This window comes from Panthera leo, chromosome B1, assembly GCF_018350215.1.
Source record: "Panthera leo isolate Ple1 chromosome B1, P.leo_Ple1_pat1.1, whole genome shotgun sequence".
Classification (NCBI taxonomy): Eukaryota; Metazoa; Chordata; class Mammalia; order Carnivora; family Felidae; genus Panthera; species Panthera leo.
Genome location: NC_056682.1, coordinates 202,446,314 through 202,460,752, shown reverse-complemented (window position 1 = coordinate 202,460,752; position 14,439 = coordinate 202,446,314). Strand labels below are relative to the sequence as shown.

General features: G+C 61.5%; 1 protein-coding gene across 6 annotated transcripts in view; it reads left to right on the top strand.

Moving 5' to 3' along the window:
- RGS12 (regulator of G protein signaling 12) overlaps window positions 1–14,439 on the top strand; it is a 120,953-nt gene that overhangs the window by 90,325 nt on the left and 16,189 nt on the right. For 4 of the 6 annotated variants that reach the window (XM_042937028.1, XM_042937027.1, XM_042937030.1 and 1 more), the window contains 7 exons: window positions 8,359–8,528; window positions 9,057–9,149; window positions 9,853–9,996; window positions 10,477–10,575; window positions 10,723–10,902; window positions 11,433–11,586; window positions 13,178–13,254. In XM_042937028.1, the coding sequence (XP_042792962.1) occupies window positions 8,359–8,528; window positions 9,057–9,149; window positions 9,853–9,996; window positions 10,477–10,575; window positions 10,723–10,902; window positions 11,433–11,586; window positions 13,178–13,254 (917 nt within the window). The remainder of the gene's footprint in view (window positions 1–8,358; window positions 8,529–9,056; window positions 9,150–9,852; window positions 9,997–10,476; window positions 10,576–10,722; window positions 10,903–11,432; window positions 11,587–13,177; window positions 13,255–14,439) is intronic. The other 2 variants (XM_042937029.1, XM_042937032.1) reach the window with 1 other exon arrangement.

Here is a 14,439-nt window from a genome sequence, read left to right as displayed (position 1 = left end):
TTTTATTTATTTTTGAGACAGACAGAAAGCACAGACTGGGGAAGGGCAGAGAGAGGGAGACAGGAACTAAAGCGGACTCCTCACTGACGGCAGAGAAGCCGACGCGGGCTCAAGCCCATGAGCTGCGAGATCATGACTCGAGCTGAACTCGGACGCTTAGCCGACTGAGCCACCCAGGTGCCCCAGGAGCCAGCGATCCTTGAAGCGAAGCCTCAGTTGCTGGGCAGGAGCAGGGCAAGTACAGTGAGCCTGGCCCAAGGTTTTGTTTGTTTGATGTAAAGTATATTTATATTACTTATTTTGAGAGAGCAAGAGCAGGGGAGGGGCGGAGAGAGAGGGAGACAGAGAATCCCAGGCAGGTTCCACACTCAACACAAGGCCCAGCACGGGGCTAGAACCCACGAACCATGAGATCATGACCTGAGCCGATATCAAGAGTTGGATGCTTAACCGAATGAGCCACCCAGGCGCCCCTGTTTGCTAGTTTGTTTTAGACTTAAAAATAAGGAAACGCTGAGGCGCCTGGGTGGTTAAGTGTCTGACCTCGGCTCAGGTCATGGTCTCACAGTTAGTGAGTTCGAACCCCACATCGGGCTCTGTGCCGACAGCTCGGAGCCTGGAGCCTGCTTCGGATTCTGTGTCTCCCTCTCTCTCTGCCCCTCCCCCACTCTGCTCTGTCTCTCTCTCTCTGTCTCTGTCTCTCTCTCAAAAATGGATAAACATTTTAAAAAAATTAAAAAAACAAAAAAAAAACAACACTGAGTTCCTGATGAGGACTTACCAGAAAGATACAGATACCGGCTTAAAGAGAGGCAGAGAATTAAGAGAGACAGAGAGAAGGGAAAGAAAAAAACCCAGATATTTGTGGATTATAAGTCATTGAATGAGCTAAAACTCCGCGGAACGCCTACTCGTAGAGATAAATGAATTTGTAAACGTGGGGAGGACAGCTCTTTGTTGCTGTGGAGTTGGCAGCTGGGGGTGGGGGAGGGGTGGTGGCCACAGGCTGGACTGGGAACAAGGTGCGTGCATCTCGTCCCAAGGGAGACCGCAGCCCTGCGGTGGGCAACCTGGTGCCCAAACCAAACGTGACCCGCGTTGCAATACACTGACGTTACGTGCTTCCCGATGAGAAGTCCCGAGAAGGACATATGTCACTTCCTGAGGATTCCTGCCAAGTGATGGGGAGACCTCAGACGGCCCCAACTGAGGGACAGCCTACAAGATAAGTGGCCTCGGTGGAGATCTGGAAGCGCGGCGGCTGGGAGTTTTTAAAGAGAGCTGACAGCTGTGTGGTTCTGCGCTCGATCCTGAGCTGGGGAGACAGCTGCACGGGACTCTGTTGGTGACATTGGAACAGAGGCCGTGTCGCACTTCCTGATGTTGATAGTTGCACTGTGGTTGTGACAGAGAATGTCCTTGTTCTTTGGAAATTCACACTGAGGTAGTTAGGGGTAAAGGGCTGTCTCCACCTGGATCTCCAACAGCTCGGAGGGTGCGTGCGTGTGTGTGCGTGTGTGTGCGTGTGTGTGCGTGTGTTCAGAGAAAGGATGGGCACAAGGAGGAGAGGCAGGATGATCTAGCAAACGGGCAGAGTGTAGACAGATGTCCAGTAAATCTGGGTAAAGGGTGTGCTCTTGTAACCCTTGTGCAAGTTTGAAGTTATAGGAAAATGAAACGTTTCCCCCCCCAGGACGGCACGTAGAGCCCTAAGAAAGGGGCAGTTTCAGAGCCTGGCCCATCCCGCTGCGGCTTCAGTGACACTGGCGTCTTGTGCTGCCCTGGTGCACACGGGGGCCCGGGGCCCGGAGACACGGGGGCCGGAGAGGAGCAGAGTCCAGCTGCTGTGGCGGTCCCCGTCCCCATGGGCTTCGGAAACGTGAGGGCACAAAGGACGTTGAGAGGGAGGCAGGAGCCGTGGGCAGGCTTCATCTCGGTGCCCCCCTGGAGATGTCGGGAGGGATTGGACATCCGTGTGGTGGGACCGTGTGTGCACCGGTGCGTCCGCAGGAGCGTCCGAGGACCACAGCCCGGAGCCACGTCCCGCCCCCTGTGGGTCGTGCAGATGAAACTCCAGCGACGCAGTCCCGCTCTGCTCTGACCCAGAAGTGCGGCCCTTCGTTCCCCAGTCGGTACCAGGCAGTTTTTGCTGAACGCTTTCCCATTTTTAAAAGATCGGTCTGTTTACGGGATTTCCAAAACTTTCAAGATACATCGGGAAATACGAGCTCGAAAGCCTCGTGATTATTATAAAAATCTACAGGTACTTGTTCCCTTTACCACCGCCGGTTTAACAGAGCGCAGACCCGGAAGGAGAGCAGCCTGTCGCCTGTCGGAGGGCCCTGCCGTGGGCACGTGGCCCTCCCAGCACACAGCTTCTGTAGCCGGGCTCGGGCAGACTAAATAATTCACGTTCCGCGAGCAGCAGCGGGCCGAACATCCCACTGTGAATTATGCATGCGTCTTCGGGCTGCTTTGTGCGAGGACGCTATTGGTTTCCTCTGCGTGGGCCTGGAGGGGGAGAGGCGCCCCTGTGGGCCCGCGGCCCGAGGCCTGGGGTCGCTGGGGAGTGTGCTGACCGGCCTCCTGGGGGAGCGTGAGCCGGGAACAATGTCCCTGTGTGTGGCCCGAGCCTTTGCCCGGGGCCCCGGGGGCCGAGCCGCCTGACCCTGGTATGGATTCGGAGGGGTGGTTTGCGGTGAATGGTTGGAAGTATTTGGTTAAGTGGCATCACAGTGGCTCTTATCGGCTCCACCCAGGTAAAGTCCCTCTGGTCTGCACGCCTTGGCTTCTTGTCGGGGGCTGGCTGGCAGCCTTCAGGTATGTCTGTGGAGGGGGCTGGGTCGCCGGGGGCAGTGACCCCTCACAGGGACCCGGACTTGCGAGGGACGTACGTTAAGGCGTGTGAGATCGCGGTCTGGACGGGCGTGCGGCGAGGTGGCTCCCAGAACCTGGTGTGGCAGAACGGGCCACGAAGTTTTAGTACGAGGGCACTGTTGACCCCGTTTGTGACACGACTGCCCGGCCAGCTTGAAGGTGGCGGCTTTCCTAGCTTTTGGCCGGCCTGAAACGGACTTCAAAAGACCTTTCTCTCCAGGAAAGCGTTTCTTCGGGTTCACCTGGTCCACTGACAGAGGAAAACAGCAAAAACGAAAACAAAACAGACCCGGGAAACGCTGTCCAGCGTGACCCTCCAGCCCGGGGGGGGGGGGGGGGGGGCGGGGAGGGGGCTCCGTGGACCTGCCTTCTCCTTTGGTTAGCGTGGAGAGAGTCTCCGGCAGAGAGTTCGGCGCTGGCTCTGCCCGCCTCCCGTCTGGCCCGGGGCTGGCAGGGCTTTCGCGCCAGCTCTCGAGATGGGTTCTTTCAGCACCGTGCCCTGTTTTCCGTGTGTCGAGAACGGTCCCGGGGCGATCTGAGGGCGGAGCAGAGGGCCAGGTGCCTGGCCCTGGCTGTGGGGACGCGTGGATGGTGCGGGCACCTGCAGCCCGCGTGAGCAGCACCTAGCGTGGCCACGCTCCGGGGTGCCGGCACCGCCCCCCCCACCCCCCGGCCCCGGGCCTCGGCGCACTCCTGACAAGCTTCTGGGAGATCTTTCGGGTAGACAACTCGGCCTTGACGTGCTCTGTGTGGCCCGCGGTTGTCCCCACTTTGCAGAGCAAGCGTGTTCCTCGAGACCGGGCCGTCAGGAGAGAAATGGCCACGTCCAGGCCTCCATCGGCGTGTGGCCTGCCCCACGGGTGACCGGGAGCGTCCTTCAGGGTCGTGGTGTCCCGTGTCCCCTCCCCGAGCTCCACCGGTGCTGGGGCTGAGGCCCAGCGGGCATTTGCGCTGTTTCGATGAGGAACAGACAGAAGGGGCCTCAGCTTTCGGTCCCGCGGTGCGGGGAGCCTGGCGGCAGGATGGCTCTCCCCAGCTCTTCGGGGTCCTGTGAGAGCCGGGGCCCGGGGCCTGCGTGCCTGCAGAAGTGGGTTTTCAGCCACCATGACTCTTCCCCTCATTTCCTGCACATGAGTCTTCCCGGCCTCCCTCTCAAGGGACGGTCCTTGCCGGCGACCCCAAGGTGTGCCGGGGCAGCGGCCCAGCCCCTCGTGGGGCGTGACACGCGGGCTGGCCAGGCGTCAGGATTTTCCTTCCTTTAATTTTCAAGTTTCTTTCTCCGCTAGACTTTTCCAGTGTCAGTCGTTGATCTGTGAGTCTTAAAAAAGTGAGGATTGGCCGGGTCTCCTAAAAATGAGCTTACTCAAAATACGGGTCATCTGTCACTCTGTTCGTTCAGCAGTGTCCTTCACTCGTTCACCCTCGCCCTCAGCCCGCAGCCCAGCCCAGGGCGCGGCGACAGGCGTCTCTCCTCCCTGCGGTCCGCGTGTCTGGGGAGCAAGGAAGGCGGGTGCTCCAAATCGCTGCTGCTTGCGTGCCTGGAGCCCAGACACCTTTTTTATTTGAGGAGCAGAAGCGCCAACACCCTTGATGGATGGGGTTCGGGTGCTCTGTCAGTTTGCAGCTCGTCTGCCTCTTTGCCGCCCTGTCCTCACGACCCCGTTTACCTGCATCCTCCCAGGGACCGAGCTCAGGGCCAACGGACCTGTGAAGGAAAAAAGTGCCCTCTTGACCTTCCCTTATTTTTCACTGCCCCCTAGGGTGTATGGTTCACACTGTGTGGCCTTACCGCCTTTCCTGGCCCTCACACATTTCCCCTAAGCCCAGACATACCAGCTGTGGGGCTGTGAGCCGTGCCTCTTCTGCCCCAGGGCCTTTGCACATCTGGTCCCTCACAAAAGGCTTTTCCAGCTCCCCTGAGGCCAGTTACCTCTGTCCACCCTTCCGTTCCCAGTTCAGCCCTTATTGCCTCAAGGAAAAAAGCTGGAGGAAGAGTGTTTTGGTGCTCATACTTAACAGACTGGCTTTTTAAAATTTATCGTTTAGAGAGAGAGAGAGCATGAGTGCGGGAGAGGGGCGGAGGGCGAGAGAGAGAATCTTAAGCGGGCTCTACACTCAACACCACCCTGGGATCCTGACCTGAGCTGAAATCAAGAGTCGGACACTTCACCGCCTGGGCCACATAGGTGCCCCGTTAACAGACTGTCTTATGTTTTTTTTTTTAACTTTTAATGTTTATTTTTGAGAGACAGAGAGAGCATGAACAGGGGAGAGGCAGAGAGAGAGGGAGACACAGAATCCGAAGCAGGCTCCAGGCTCCGAGCCGTCAGCACAGAGCCCGACGCGGGGCTCGAATTCACGGACCACGAGATCATGACCTGAGCCGAGGTCAGACGCTCAACTGACTGGGCCACCCAGGCGCCCCTAGACTGCTTCAAAAATTACTTCACTTTGTGAGAATCACCTCATTTATGAACGTAAAATATAGCAGAAAGGCGCCTCAGACCCAACCAGTTAGATACAAGATGGCTTGTGGTTTAACGTCAGCTTTAGCCCCTTGTGGGTGAAACCAGACGCGTCTGCACGTGGTGGGGAGCATCTCAAGCCCCTACGCAGTGACTGTCCACACGGTCCTTCCGGTTTTCTTTGCTCTTTTGGCCTTTGTCGTGTTGATGTGCAGGTGCCCTCAAATATGAAGACGATCAGTCCTTCGTGTAATGGATCACGGCTATTTCCCCACACTTTGTCTTTTGACTTAGTTTATGGTGTTTGTTTCACGTTCATTTCTTACCGAGGCCCAGCCCACACGACATTATGTTAGTTGAAGGCGTACGACGTGGTGACTTCACATGTGCGTGGGTCGTGGCACGGTCACCACGGTGTCGTCACCGCCTGCCGTTCCAGAGTCTTTTCTTGTGACGGAACCTTTAAGATCTGCTCTCTTCACCGCTTTCAGAGATACAACGTGGTGCTCTCAGCTGCGGTCGTTGTGCTGTGCACGACATCCCAGCACTGTTGTGTAACTGGGAGCTTGTACCTTGTGACCCCTCACCTCCCTTCACCTCCCGTCACCGTCGCCACAGACCGCGGTTTTTGCGCGGTCTGTGGATGCGTCTCGTCCCTCGCCACTCTGGGCTGTGCCTTCTTGTCCACAGTGTCTCCAGTTCGATTTTCTGACGCGTAAATCTTTGGTCCAGGTGAGATTGATTTCAGTGTGCCGGAAGGGATCCAACTTGATTATTTTTCAGGTGGTTTTCCAGTCGGCCCAGGACGAGCCGTGTGGCGCCAGCAGGGCGGGGGTGGTGGAGGGGCCGGCCCGCCACCCGGCCCTGCTTTGGTTTGTTTTTCCATGTGAACTTTTACACTCAGTTCATCTGGCTCGGTTTTTTGTTTTTTTTTGTTGTTGTTGTTGACAGAGTGTGAGCAGGGGCCAGGGGGGACAGTGGGAGAGAGAGAACCCCAAGCAGGATCCGTGGTCAGCACAGAGCCCAAGGCGGGGCTCGATCTCAACAACAGTGAGACCATGACCTGAGCCAAAGTCAAGAGTCAGGTGCTCAACCGACTGAGCCCCCCAGGCGCCCCTCAGCTTGTCCTATTCTAATAAACGTCTACTGGGACATGTATTGGGGTGATATGTTAATCTAGGGAGAGTTACCACGTGTGGGTCTTGCCCCCATCGCTGTGGTTACTTGACCCAAATCAAACACAGCCAGCGAGTCTGTGTGGCCTGTATCGCGTGAGTGTAAAACGGCCAGGTTTCTGCGTGTGTGGGGGGGGTGGGGAGTGGGGAGGGGGCGGTTCTGTGCGCGGGGACTGGTTACCAGGGTGACAGTGGAGCTGCCGGGACCCCTCGCGGCCGGCCGTGCGGTGCTAAGAGTGTAGCAGGTGGTGCACACGGGCCCTGGGGTGAGCTTCACGTCTCGCACGCGAGCTCCGGGCCTGCCTCAGGTCCGGGAGAGCGGTGCGTGCGCTGCACCACGAGGCTCACACGTCCCATGTGCGGCTCTACGGAGCCACGGAGAAGTATCCCAGCTGTCTTTCTTCCGACCTTGTCCCATCTCATCTCATTGACGTGTTCTCTATAGCAGTTTAAGTTATTACTCTTTGACTTTATGTTTTTCTTTTCTTTTCCCATCCGAGTGCTTCTTCAACTTTGAATGTCCTGTCCCAGTGGCCCCGAGCCACCAAGCGGGTCCGATTTGACCGACCCCGGGGGGTTGCCTTCTTGGCCCTCCGCCCTCTGGGCCTCCTCGAGGCCGTCTGGGCTGCGGTTGTGTTGTGGCGCCCGCGGGCGCGGCCTGTGCCCACTGCTCCCTGTGCAGCAGCCGGTGGGCATCAGAACTCAGGGCGGCTCCCCGCTGCCCCGCCGGCTCTCACTCTCCCCGTGTCCGGCCCCTCGGCAGCAAGGAGGTACATTTGCACTGCTGGGCTTAGAGCCGGAGCCGACCGGCCAGTCCCCTGGGCTCCTCCCGCCGCCAGCCCGGGGGCCGACTGCGCGCAGCAGCACGGGGAGGGGCACGGGGCGCAGCGCACGAACCCTGTTGCATCAGTCAGGGTGCTCCTCTAGACTTCGTGCCCTCCTTTCCCGCGTCATCTGGGGTCCACAGGCTGCGGCCCGGCCTCCGGTCTCCTTGGTGTTGGGACCGGGGGTGGGGGGAGCAGCCCGGCGTGGGACCGTGGGGCGAGCCGTCCGCACAGAAGGGAGCACGTCCGGGGCACAGTGTGCGTCTGGCCCTGCTCCCGGCCAGCCGGCACCCGCCCCCTCGGGTTTTGCCGACCAGGACTGCCGGGTCGGGGGGAGGCCCAGCCCGCTGCTGACGTGAGGTGGGAGACGGTGACGTGGGGCTCCCCAAACACTCCCCTGCCCTTTGTGAAGGGAGCGGGCTATTCGGGGATTCACGTAAAGCGTGAGGGAACCCAGGCTGTTCGGGGCTATTTTGTAGACGCTCGGGAACCGTGGTGTTTTCTGCGCCGGGCCGGCTTCTCACCGGCTGTCCCGACAACACGCGTGGTCACGGAGTCGTGGTACGTTTGGAGGGTAGGCCACACATTCTACAGGGAGACCGTGTGCAGGACGGGACACACGCGTGTGCTTGCCCACGGCACGCATCCCCCCCACCCCGGCACAGAACCCCTTGCGCTCTGCTCGCCCACGGTGACCCGGCACCTCCCGAACTCACGGACAGGGTCGCCCGGGAGCCCTGTTGTGTCTGCGGCGTGGGCTTGGCGCGCCCGCTCCGTGTGTGTGCGTGTGGCCGCATGAGGGCCGGGTTCGTCTCGCCCTGTGCCCTGTGCCCTGTGCCCCGTGCCCAGGCCAACGCTGGGCACGCTATAGGCGCTCGGTGCGTTTTGTTGGCTGAGTGTGTGTTTTAGAGCAGACGCCCGGGGAGAGCCCCTGGCGGCCGCCCGGAAGGCCGGGCCGGGTGCTGCCGGGCGGCGTGGAGGACGCATGTGCAGGTGGGGTCTGTGCTGGTCCCGCAGAGCTGGCCGGCGCTGACCTGAAGGACCGCGCGAGCGACCACAGCCTCAGCAGCAATGCCAGCCTCCCCAGCGTCCAGAGCTGCAGGCGCCTGCGCGAGAGGAGGGCCGCCAGCTGGGCCGTGTCGTTCGAGCGCCTTCTGCAGGACCCTCTTGGCGTCCGCTACTTCTCTGTGAGTAGGGGGTGGTCACGGGGCCCGGGGGCCGTTTGCTCCCTCCGCCGGGGGCTCCTCAAGAAGGACCTGGGGCGCACACCCCACGGTCGGCAGCGGTGGAGTCGCCGAGCGGCCTCCCGCGGGGGCCTCCCCCCGGCCCCTTGCTCGTCGCACGGGAGACCGGGGCTGGAGGGGGCCTCTGCCCAGCTCGGCCCTGGCTCTGCGTGGAGGGTCTCCCCGCAGCGGCGAGCACGGAGCCTCCGGTCAATGCTTAGCGGAGCTCCACGTGGCGAGCGCGGCTGCTGGGAAGGGTGTCCTGCCTTTGAGGGAACGGCGGCGAACACCAGCACGGTCCCTAAAGTGCGGGCAGCTTTCAGTCTGTGGTCCGCGGCCCTCGGGGAGGCTGGGGAGAGACGCTTCTGCCCCCGGTGTCTGTGGAAGGCAAACCAAGGCGAAGAGCGGGAGCGAGGCGACAGCTCGGGAGGAGGGCGGATGCCGGCGACGGGCTGGTCGCACGTGAAGGCTAATCGGTGGTGTTTTTCTTAGGATTTCCTAAGGAAGGAATTCAGTGAAGAAAACATTTTATTCTGGCAGGCCTGTGAATACTTTAACCATGTTCCTGCACACGACAAGAAGGAGGTAAGTTTGCTCACGCCTGGGGAGTGGGAAGCTCTCGCCGTGGGCTAGACCCCAGGGCGGTCTGAGGTCGACGTGACTGTGTTCTCATGGGGTTACTGAGAGACGCTTCTTTTTCAGCCTAACTCGCTCAATACACGTGATGTTTAATTTTGCCTGAACGTGGTTGACGTGAGCGCCCGTGAAACTTCTTTCCGCGGACGTGCTGCCGCTCCGCGCGTTGGAAGGGGACTTAGATCCCCGGGCAGGAGCACGCCCTGAGCGTGTGTGTTCGTGCGGCTCTCCTGCCCACGCCTCACCTGCCACCAGAGAAGCCCCCACGGGCGCCGGCCCCGGTCCACGGCGCGGGCCCTCCGTCCCGCCGCGGATGAGGCCTCTTGTCTGCCCGGCACACGCCGTGTGGCACGGATGAGTCCCCGCTTGCTGAGACCACACGCGCGAAGCGCCACGTGCGGGACGGCCCCTCGGTGCCCCGGGGCCCCAGCGGCGCCCGCTGGAGAAAGTCAGGGAGGAGCCTGTTCGGCGGGAGGTTTCCTCCCGGCTCGACCTTCGTGTACTCAAGCAGGCAGTATTTACTGGGCCCTAGGGAAGCGCGTCTGCCCCGCTGGGCCCGCGTCGGGCGTTTGGAACGCGGAGACCAGCAGCACGCTTGCACGTCGGGGGAGCCCGCGGCCCGCGCTTCCCGCCCACGCCCGTGTCCTGTCAGCTCTCCTACAGGGCCCGCGAGATCTTCAGCAAGTTCCTGTGCAGCAAAGCCACCACCCCCGTCAACATCGACAGCCAGGCCCAGCTGGCAGATGACATTCTCAGTGCTCCGCACCCCGACATGTTCAAGGAGCAGCAGCTCCAGGTAAATGTGCCTCGGTTCCCCGCGGGGACGCCTCGCCAGGGTCCTCTCCGCGGGGAGGGGTGCCCACAAGCGGGCGGCCAGCCCGGGGGGAGGGGTGCCCGCGGAGGTGGATGCGATGGGCGGAGCCCTGTGTCTCCCACCAGGCTTGTCTCGGTTGGGGGGGGCGGGGGGGGGGCATCGGTGGGGCCGTGACATAACCGGCCGCGAGCCCTGTCTGTGGTCGCTCGGACGCACACCTTTGTGTGACGTCTCGGGTCCGCGGGTGCCGACGTGTGGGCGTGTTCCGAGTTTTTTTCAGTCCCGCGATGTCACTGTGGTTAAAAGGGCGCGCTGTCATTTATCACAATAACGAGCGTTGTTTGTCAGGGCGCACGACCCACCAGCCTCCCCAGGGAGCACGCCTGTTGCTAAATCGTATGAATGGCGGGGAAAGTAGTGGAGGAAGGAAAGTGTTTCCAAGGCAGTTCTCGCTTCCTCCAGATTCCCAGTTACGTCTGGTTTCACTCTTATCTAACAAAGCGGGGCCTGTCCAGGACCGCCCGGGAGATGCCCGGAGTCTGCTCCTGGTGCCGACTTCCCGTGAGTGGTTGGGGTTCACGGAGCCGGAGAGCAAGGAAGAGGCTGGCGTGGCCCGAGCACCCCTGTGCGGCGGCCGCGGCAGGTGGGCCCGGGGGCCGAGCGCTCCAGTGGCTCATCAAGCGACAGCGTGCCGCGTGTGCCCCACAGATCTTCAACCTGATGAAGTTCGACAGCTACACGCGCTTCCTCAAGTCCCAGCTGTACCAAGAGTGCATCCTGGCCGAGGTGGAAGGCCGCTCGCTCCCGGACGCACAGCAGGTGCCCAGCAGCCCGGCCTCCAAGGGCAGCGTCAGCTCAGAGCACTCCGGCGTGTCCACGCCCAAGAAGGTGCCCGTGCGCCCGCCGAGTCTTCTGGGCGGAGGGGAGTGCCGGGGAGGGGGGGGGTGGCTGGGTGGGGGGGAGGATGGGAAAGGGGTAGCACGCATCGCCAGATCGCTAGGACCCAGCCCTCCTGGGACGCATCCTGTGCCCGGGGCAGGGGGCAGGGGGCAGGGGTTCCATTCGCGGTGGTGCTGCCCTCCGGCTGTCGAAGGGTCCGGGCCATCCCACAGACCCGCCTACAGCCCTCTTCAGCTTCCCTTCACACTTGACGTAACGTTAAAACAATGTTATGCTGGGGCGCCTGGGCGGTTCAGTCGGTTGAGCATCCGACTTCGGCTCATGTCGTGATCTCACGGTTCCTGGGTTTGAGCCCATGGGCTCAGAGCCTGGAGCTGCTTTGGATTCTGCATCTCCCTCTCTCTGCCCCTCCCCTGCTCATGCTCTGTCTCTGTCTCTCTCTCTCTCTCAAAAATAAACACACATTTTAAAAAGTTTAAGTAATGTTACGCTGTCTTAACGTCTCTGTTTGATGATAGTTGAGTGGAAAATCGAGATCAGGAAGATCCCTGAATGAAGAGCTGGGGGACGAGGACAGCGAAAAGAAACGGAAAGGAGCGTTCTTTTCCTGGTCCAGGACCAGGAGCACCGGGCGGTCGCAGAAGAAGAAGGAGCACGGCGACCACGCAAACGGTGTGTGGTGGCGGATGGGGTGGCCTGGCCGGGGTCTGCCGGCGGTGTGCAAGGGCACGTCCGGGGCACACGCAGAGCGTGGCTCTGTGTCCGCGGGCGTCGCCCTTTGGGGGCAGGCCAGCCGGAGTGAAAAGGGTGGCTTCGGTGCCGTTTGCAAAAGGGGGTGAGGGTGCGTTCCAGCCCACTCCCCACTCGGCCAGGGCACCCTGCGGGTGGGCCTGGCGTGACATCCTCTCCGGCCCTCCCGGTAGGAAATGGGGGAGACGAGACAACACAAGTGTCCTGCCTTCTCTGCACCCAGACAGCCTCTCGGTTTCCTGCCTGGGCGGCTTTCTAGGTGTGTGTAGGGGTGTGTGAGCCTTTTTAATTTTTTAAAATGTAGTACCATAGTTGGGGTATCCCGCATTTTCAAAATTGTAACTCTGTATTATTGTAGATGTTGTAGGTCGCCCATTCTAGATATTTTCTCCGTTGGCTTCTTTCTTACGTGTAGCTCAGCAGTGACAGAGGGACAGGCTCCTCCTGGGAGGCGGGGCAGAGGGTTGAAAGCAGCTTCTGACGAGGCAGAGAGCAGTCTACAGTTTACACGGGCAGGGCAGGCATGAGGCGGAAAGGCCCTGGAACCGCGTTTATGGAGGGAGCACAGGCAGGGAGCGCTGGAGAGGGACAGGTGGTGGCAGCTCCCAGGACGGGGCCCGTGCCGTGCCAGGCGGCCTGCGTAGGGTACGTTCTGTGTCCTTCTCAGAGCAGCCGGCGAACCGAGTCCTCTTGCGCCCATTTGACAGACTGCAGCAGCTTAGGAAGGTTGTGGGCTTGGCCCGGGCTCCCCAGTGTTCCTGGGGTCATGCTGTGGGCGGACAGACTTGCAGAACTGAACCAGCGAGAGACCGTCGCAGGGGCAGGAGCTGTAGTTAGATGGGGCTAGGGACCCCTGAGAACCTAGAGACAGCAGGGGCTGCCCCCCCAGGAGGCCAGGGTTCCCTGCGCCCGGCAGATCTTTAGAGAGCCGTCTGGAACAGCCTCTAAACCCTGACTGCAGGGCGCTCCCCCGGCATTCCGACTTGGTCGTCTGGGGATCTGCTGCTTTGGCAGGTGGGCCGGTGGTTCAGGAGGGCAGTGGGGCCAGGGACCGCGGTCCCCTGGGCGGCGTGACTGGGGAGGGGGGCCGGTGTGTGTCAGTTCTCGGGATCTCTAGACTAGCCAGAGGTCACGGCGAGTTCAGTCGGTGGGGGCGATGGGGCGCTCGTTGGCTCGCTTGAGCTCTTGGCGGGAAGATGGGAGTCAAGCGTGAGTAGAGGTGCGGTCACTGGTCGGGGTGCTTACCACTGTCCATTTAGGCCCAGAAGCCACGTGTCGAAGTGAACATTCCACGCCCCAGGAGCGTGTCCTTGTGTGTCTGGGGGCCGGGTACGGCCAAGGGCAGAGCGGAGTCTAGCCGAGGGGGGTGCCTCTGAGAGGCCTCTCCGTGTCCCTGGTCTGCTTGGCCTGAAAGGGTGAGGTTGGGGATGTGACCGAGGAAGGCGGGCCCTGTATCACGTGCAGAGGGGGAGAGCCGGCCTCCGGTGCTGAGTCACTGTGTTTCCCCATCAAGAACCCCTGCACGCCAACGGAGGCCTGGGTCGCCGCGAGTCACAGGGCTCCGTGTCCTCCGCGGGGAGCCTGGACCTGGTAAGTCACCGCCTCCCCCCTCCCAAAGGCCACAGCGGATTCGTGAAATCCGCCTCCGTGTTTGGCCACGCAAAGCCCCCACTCGTGAAGCCGAACAAACGCGGGTGCCGCTGATGTGGGGCCGGGGCTCCTGGGCGCGTGGGGACACGGGGGAGGGCTGCTGCTTGTGCACTAGATTATTTCTGGCTTTATTGCTGACGTCTGTTCTCATCCAGCTCCCGTTGTGTGAGCCCCACTAAGAGCCAACAGAGCTTTCCGTTGGTCTCGCGTGTGACCGTCCCGTCACCTCCTGCCTCCTTGCACCTGTGCTTCTGCTCGCGGGGGCTACCCTGAGGGGACCCCCGCTCCGGCCTCACCCCGGCCCGTGTGGCAGGCTGGCTGCTGGTCGTGACCCTGCTGTCAGTCGGCTGGGGGCACCTGCTGGCCGCCAGCTCTTGTCTCACAGCGGGCGTGGAAAGCCTCCTGGCTTGTGCTCGCAGAGTATCCTCTCCTCTCCAGGGACACTGTGCCACACTTAGAGCTGGGAGGGTTGAGCCAGTGAGCTGCCACGGGCCAGCAAACCGCCCAAACTCCAGCTTAAGAAACAACCTTCCTTACTGCGCCTGCATCCGGGGGAAGGGAGTAGCTGGGGCCATTTTATAATCAGCCTACCACCTACGGGCTCCGTTTTCTGAAGCGGTGTCAGGGCCACAGAGATTTTCAGGAGGAGACAGCCACGGGAGAGTGGCGGCCGAGGCAGGCGGCACGGTAGAAGGACACGCGCAGGAGCCGTTGGCGGCCGGGACACGCCATTGACCCACAGAGACCAGGGGAGACGTCACGGATAGACCTGAGGTCTGCCGCGAGAACAGGGCCACGGGCTGGCCCCTCGTCCACGTCCTGCCCGCTCGGGAGCCCCCACATCCGGGTGTGGGTCCTGGTACCGGGACCGAGTGCTGAGTAGCCATTTCCCGAGCCCCCGACTTAGTCCGTGAATAATGCAGACGATGAAATCACAGACTGCTGTTTCCGAAAGCCTCGGCCCGCAGTGCCCCGGAGCCCGCCTCTCCCAGCCCGACCAACCCCTTCCGCGCGGGGTGTCTCGCTGCCGAGGGCCGGGCAGGCCGGCTGGGGCCACGTCCTCACCCGGGGAGGGTGTCGAGCGTCCTCTGGGCGAAAGGGCCCCCGAGGAGGCCGGGTCCTGTC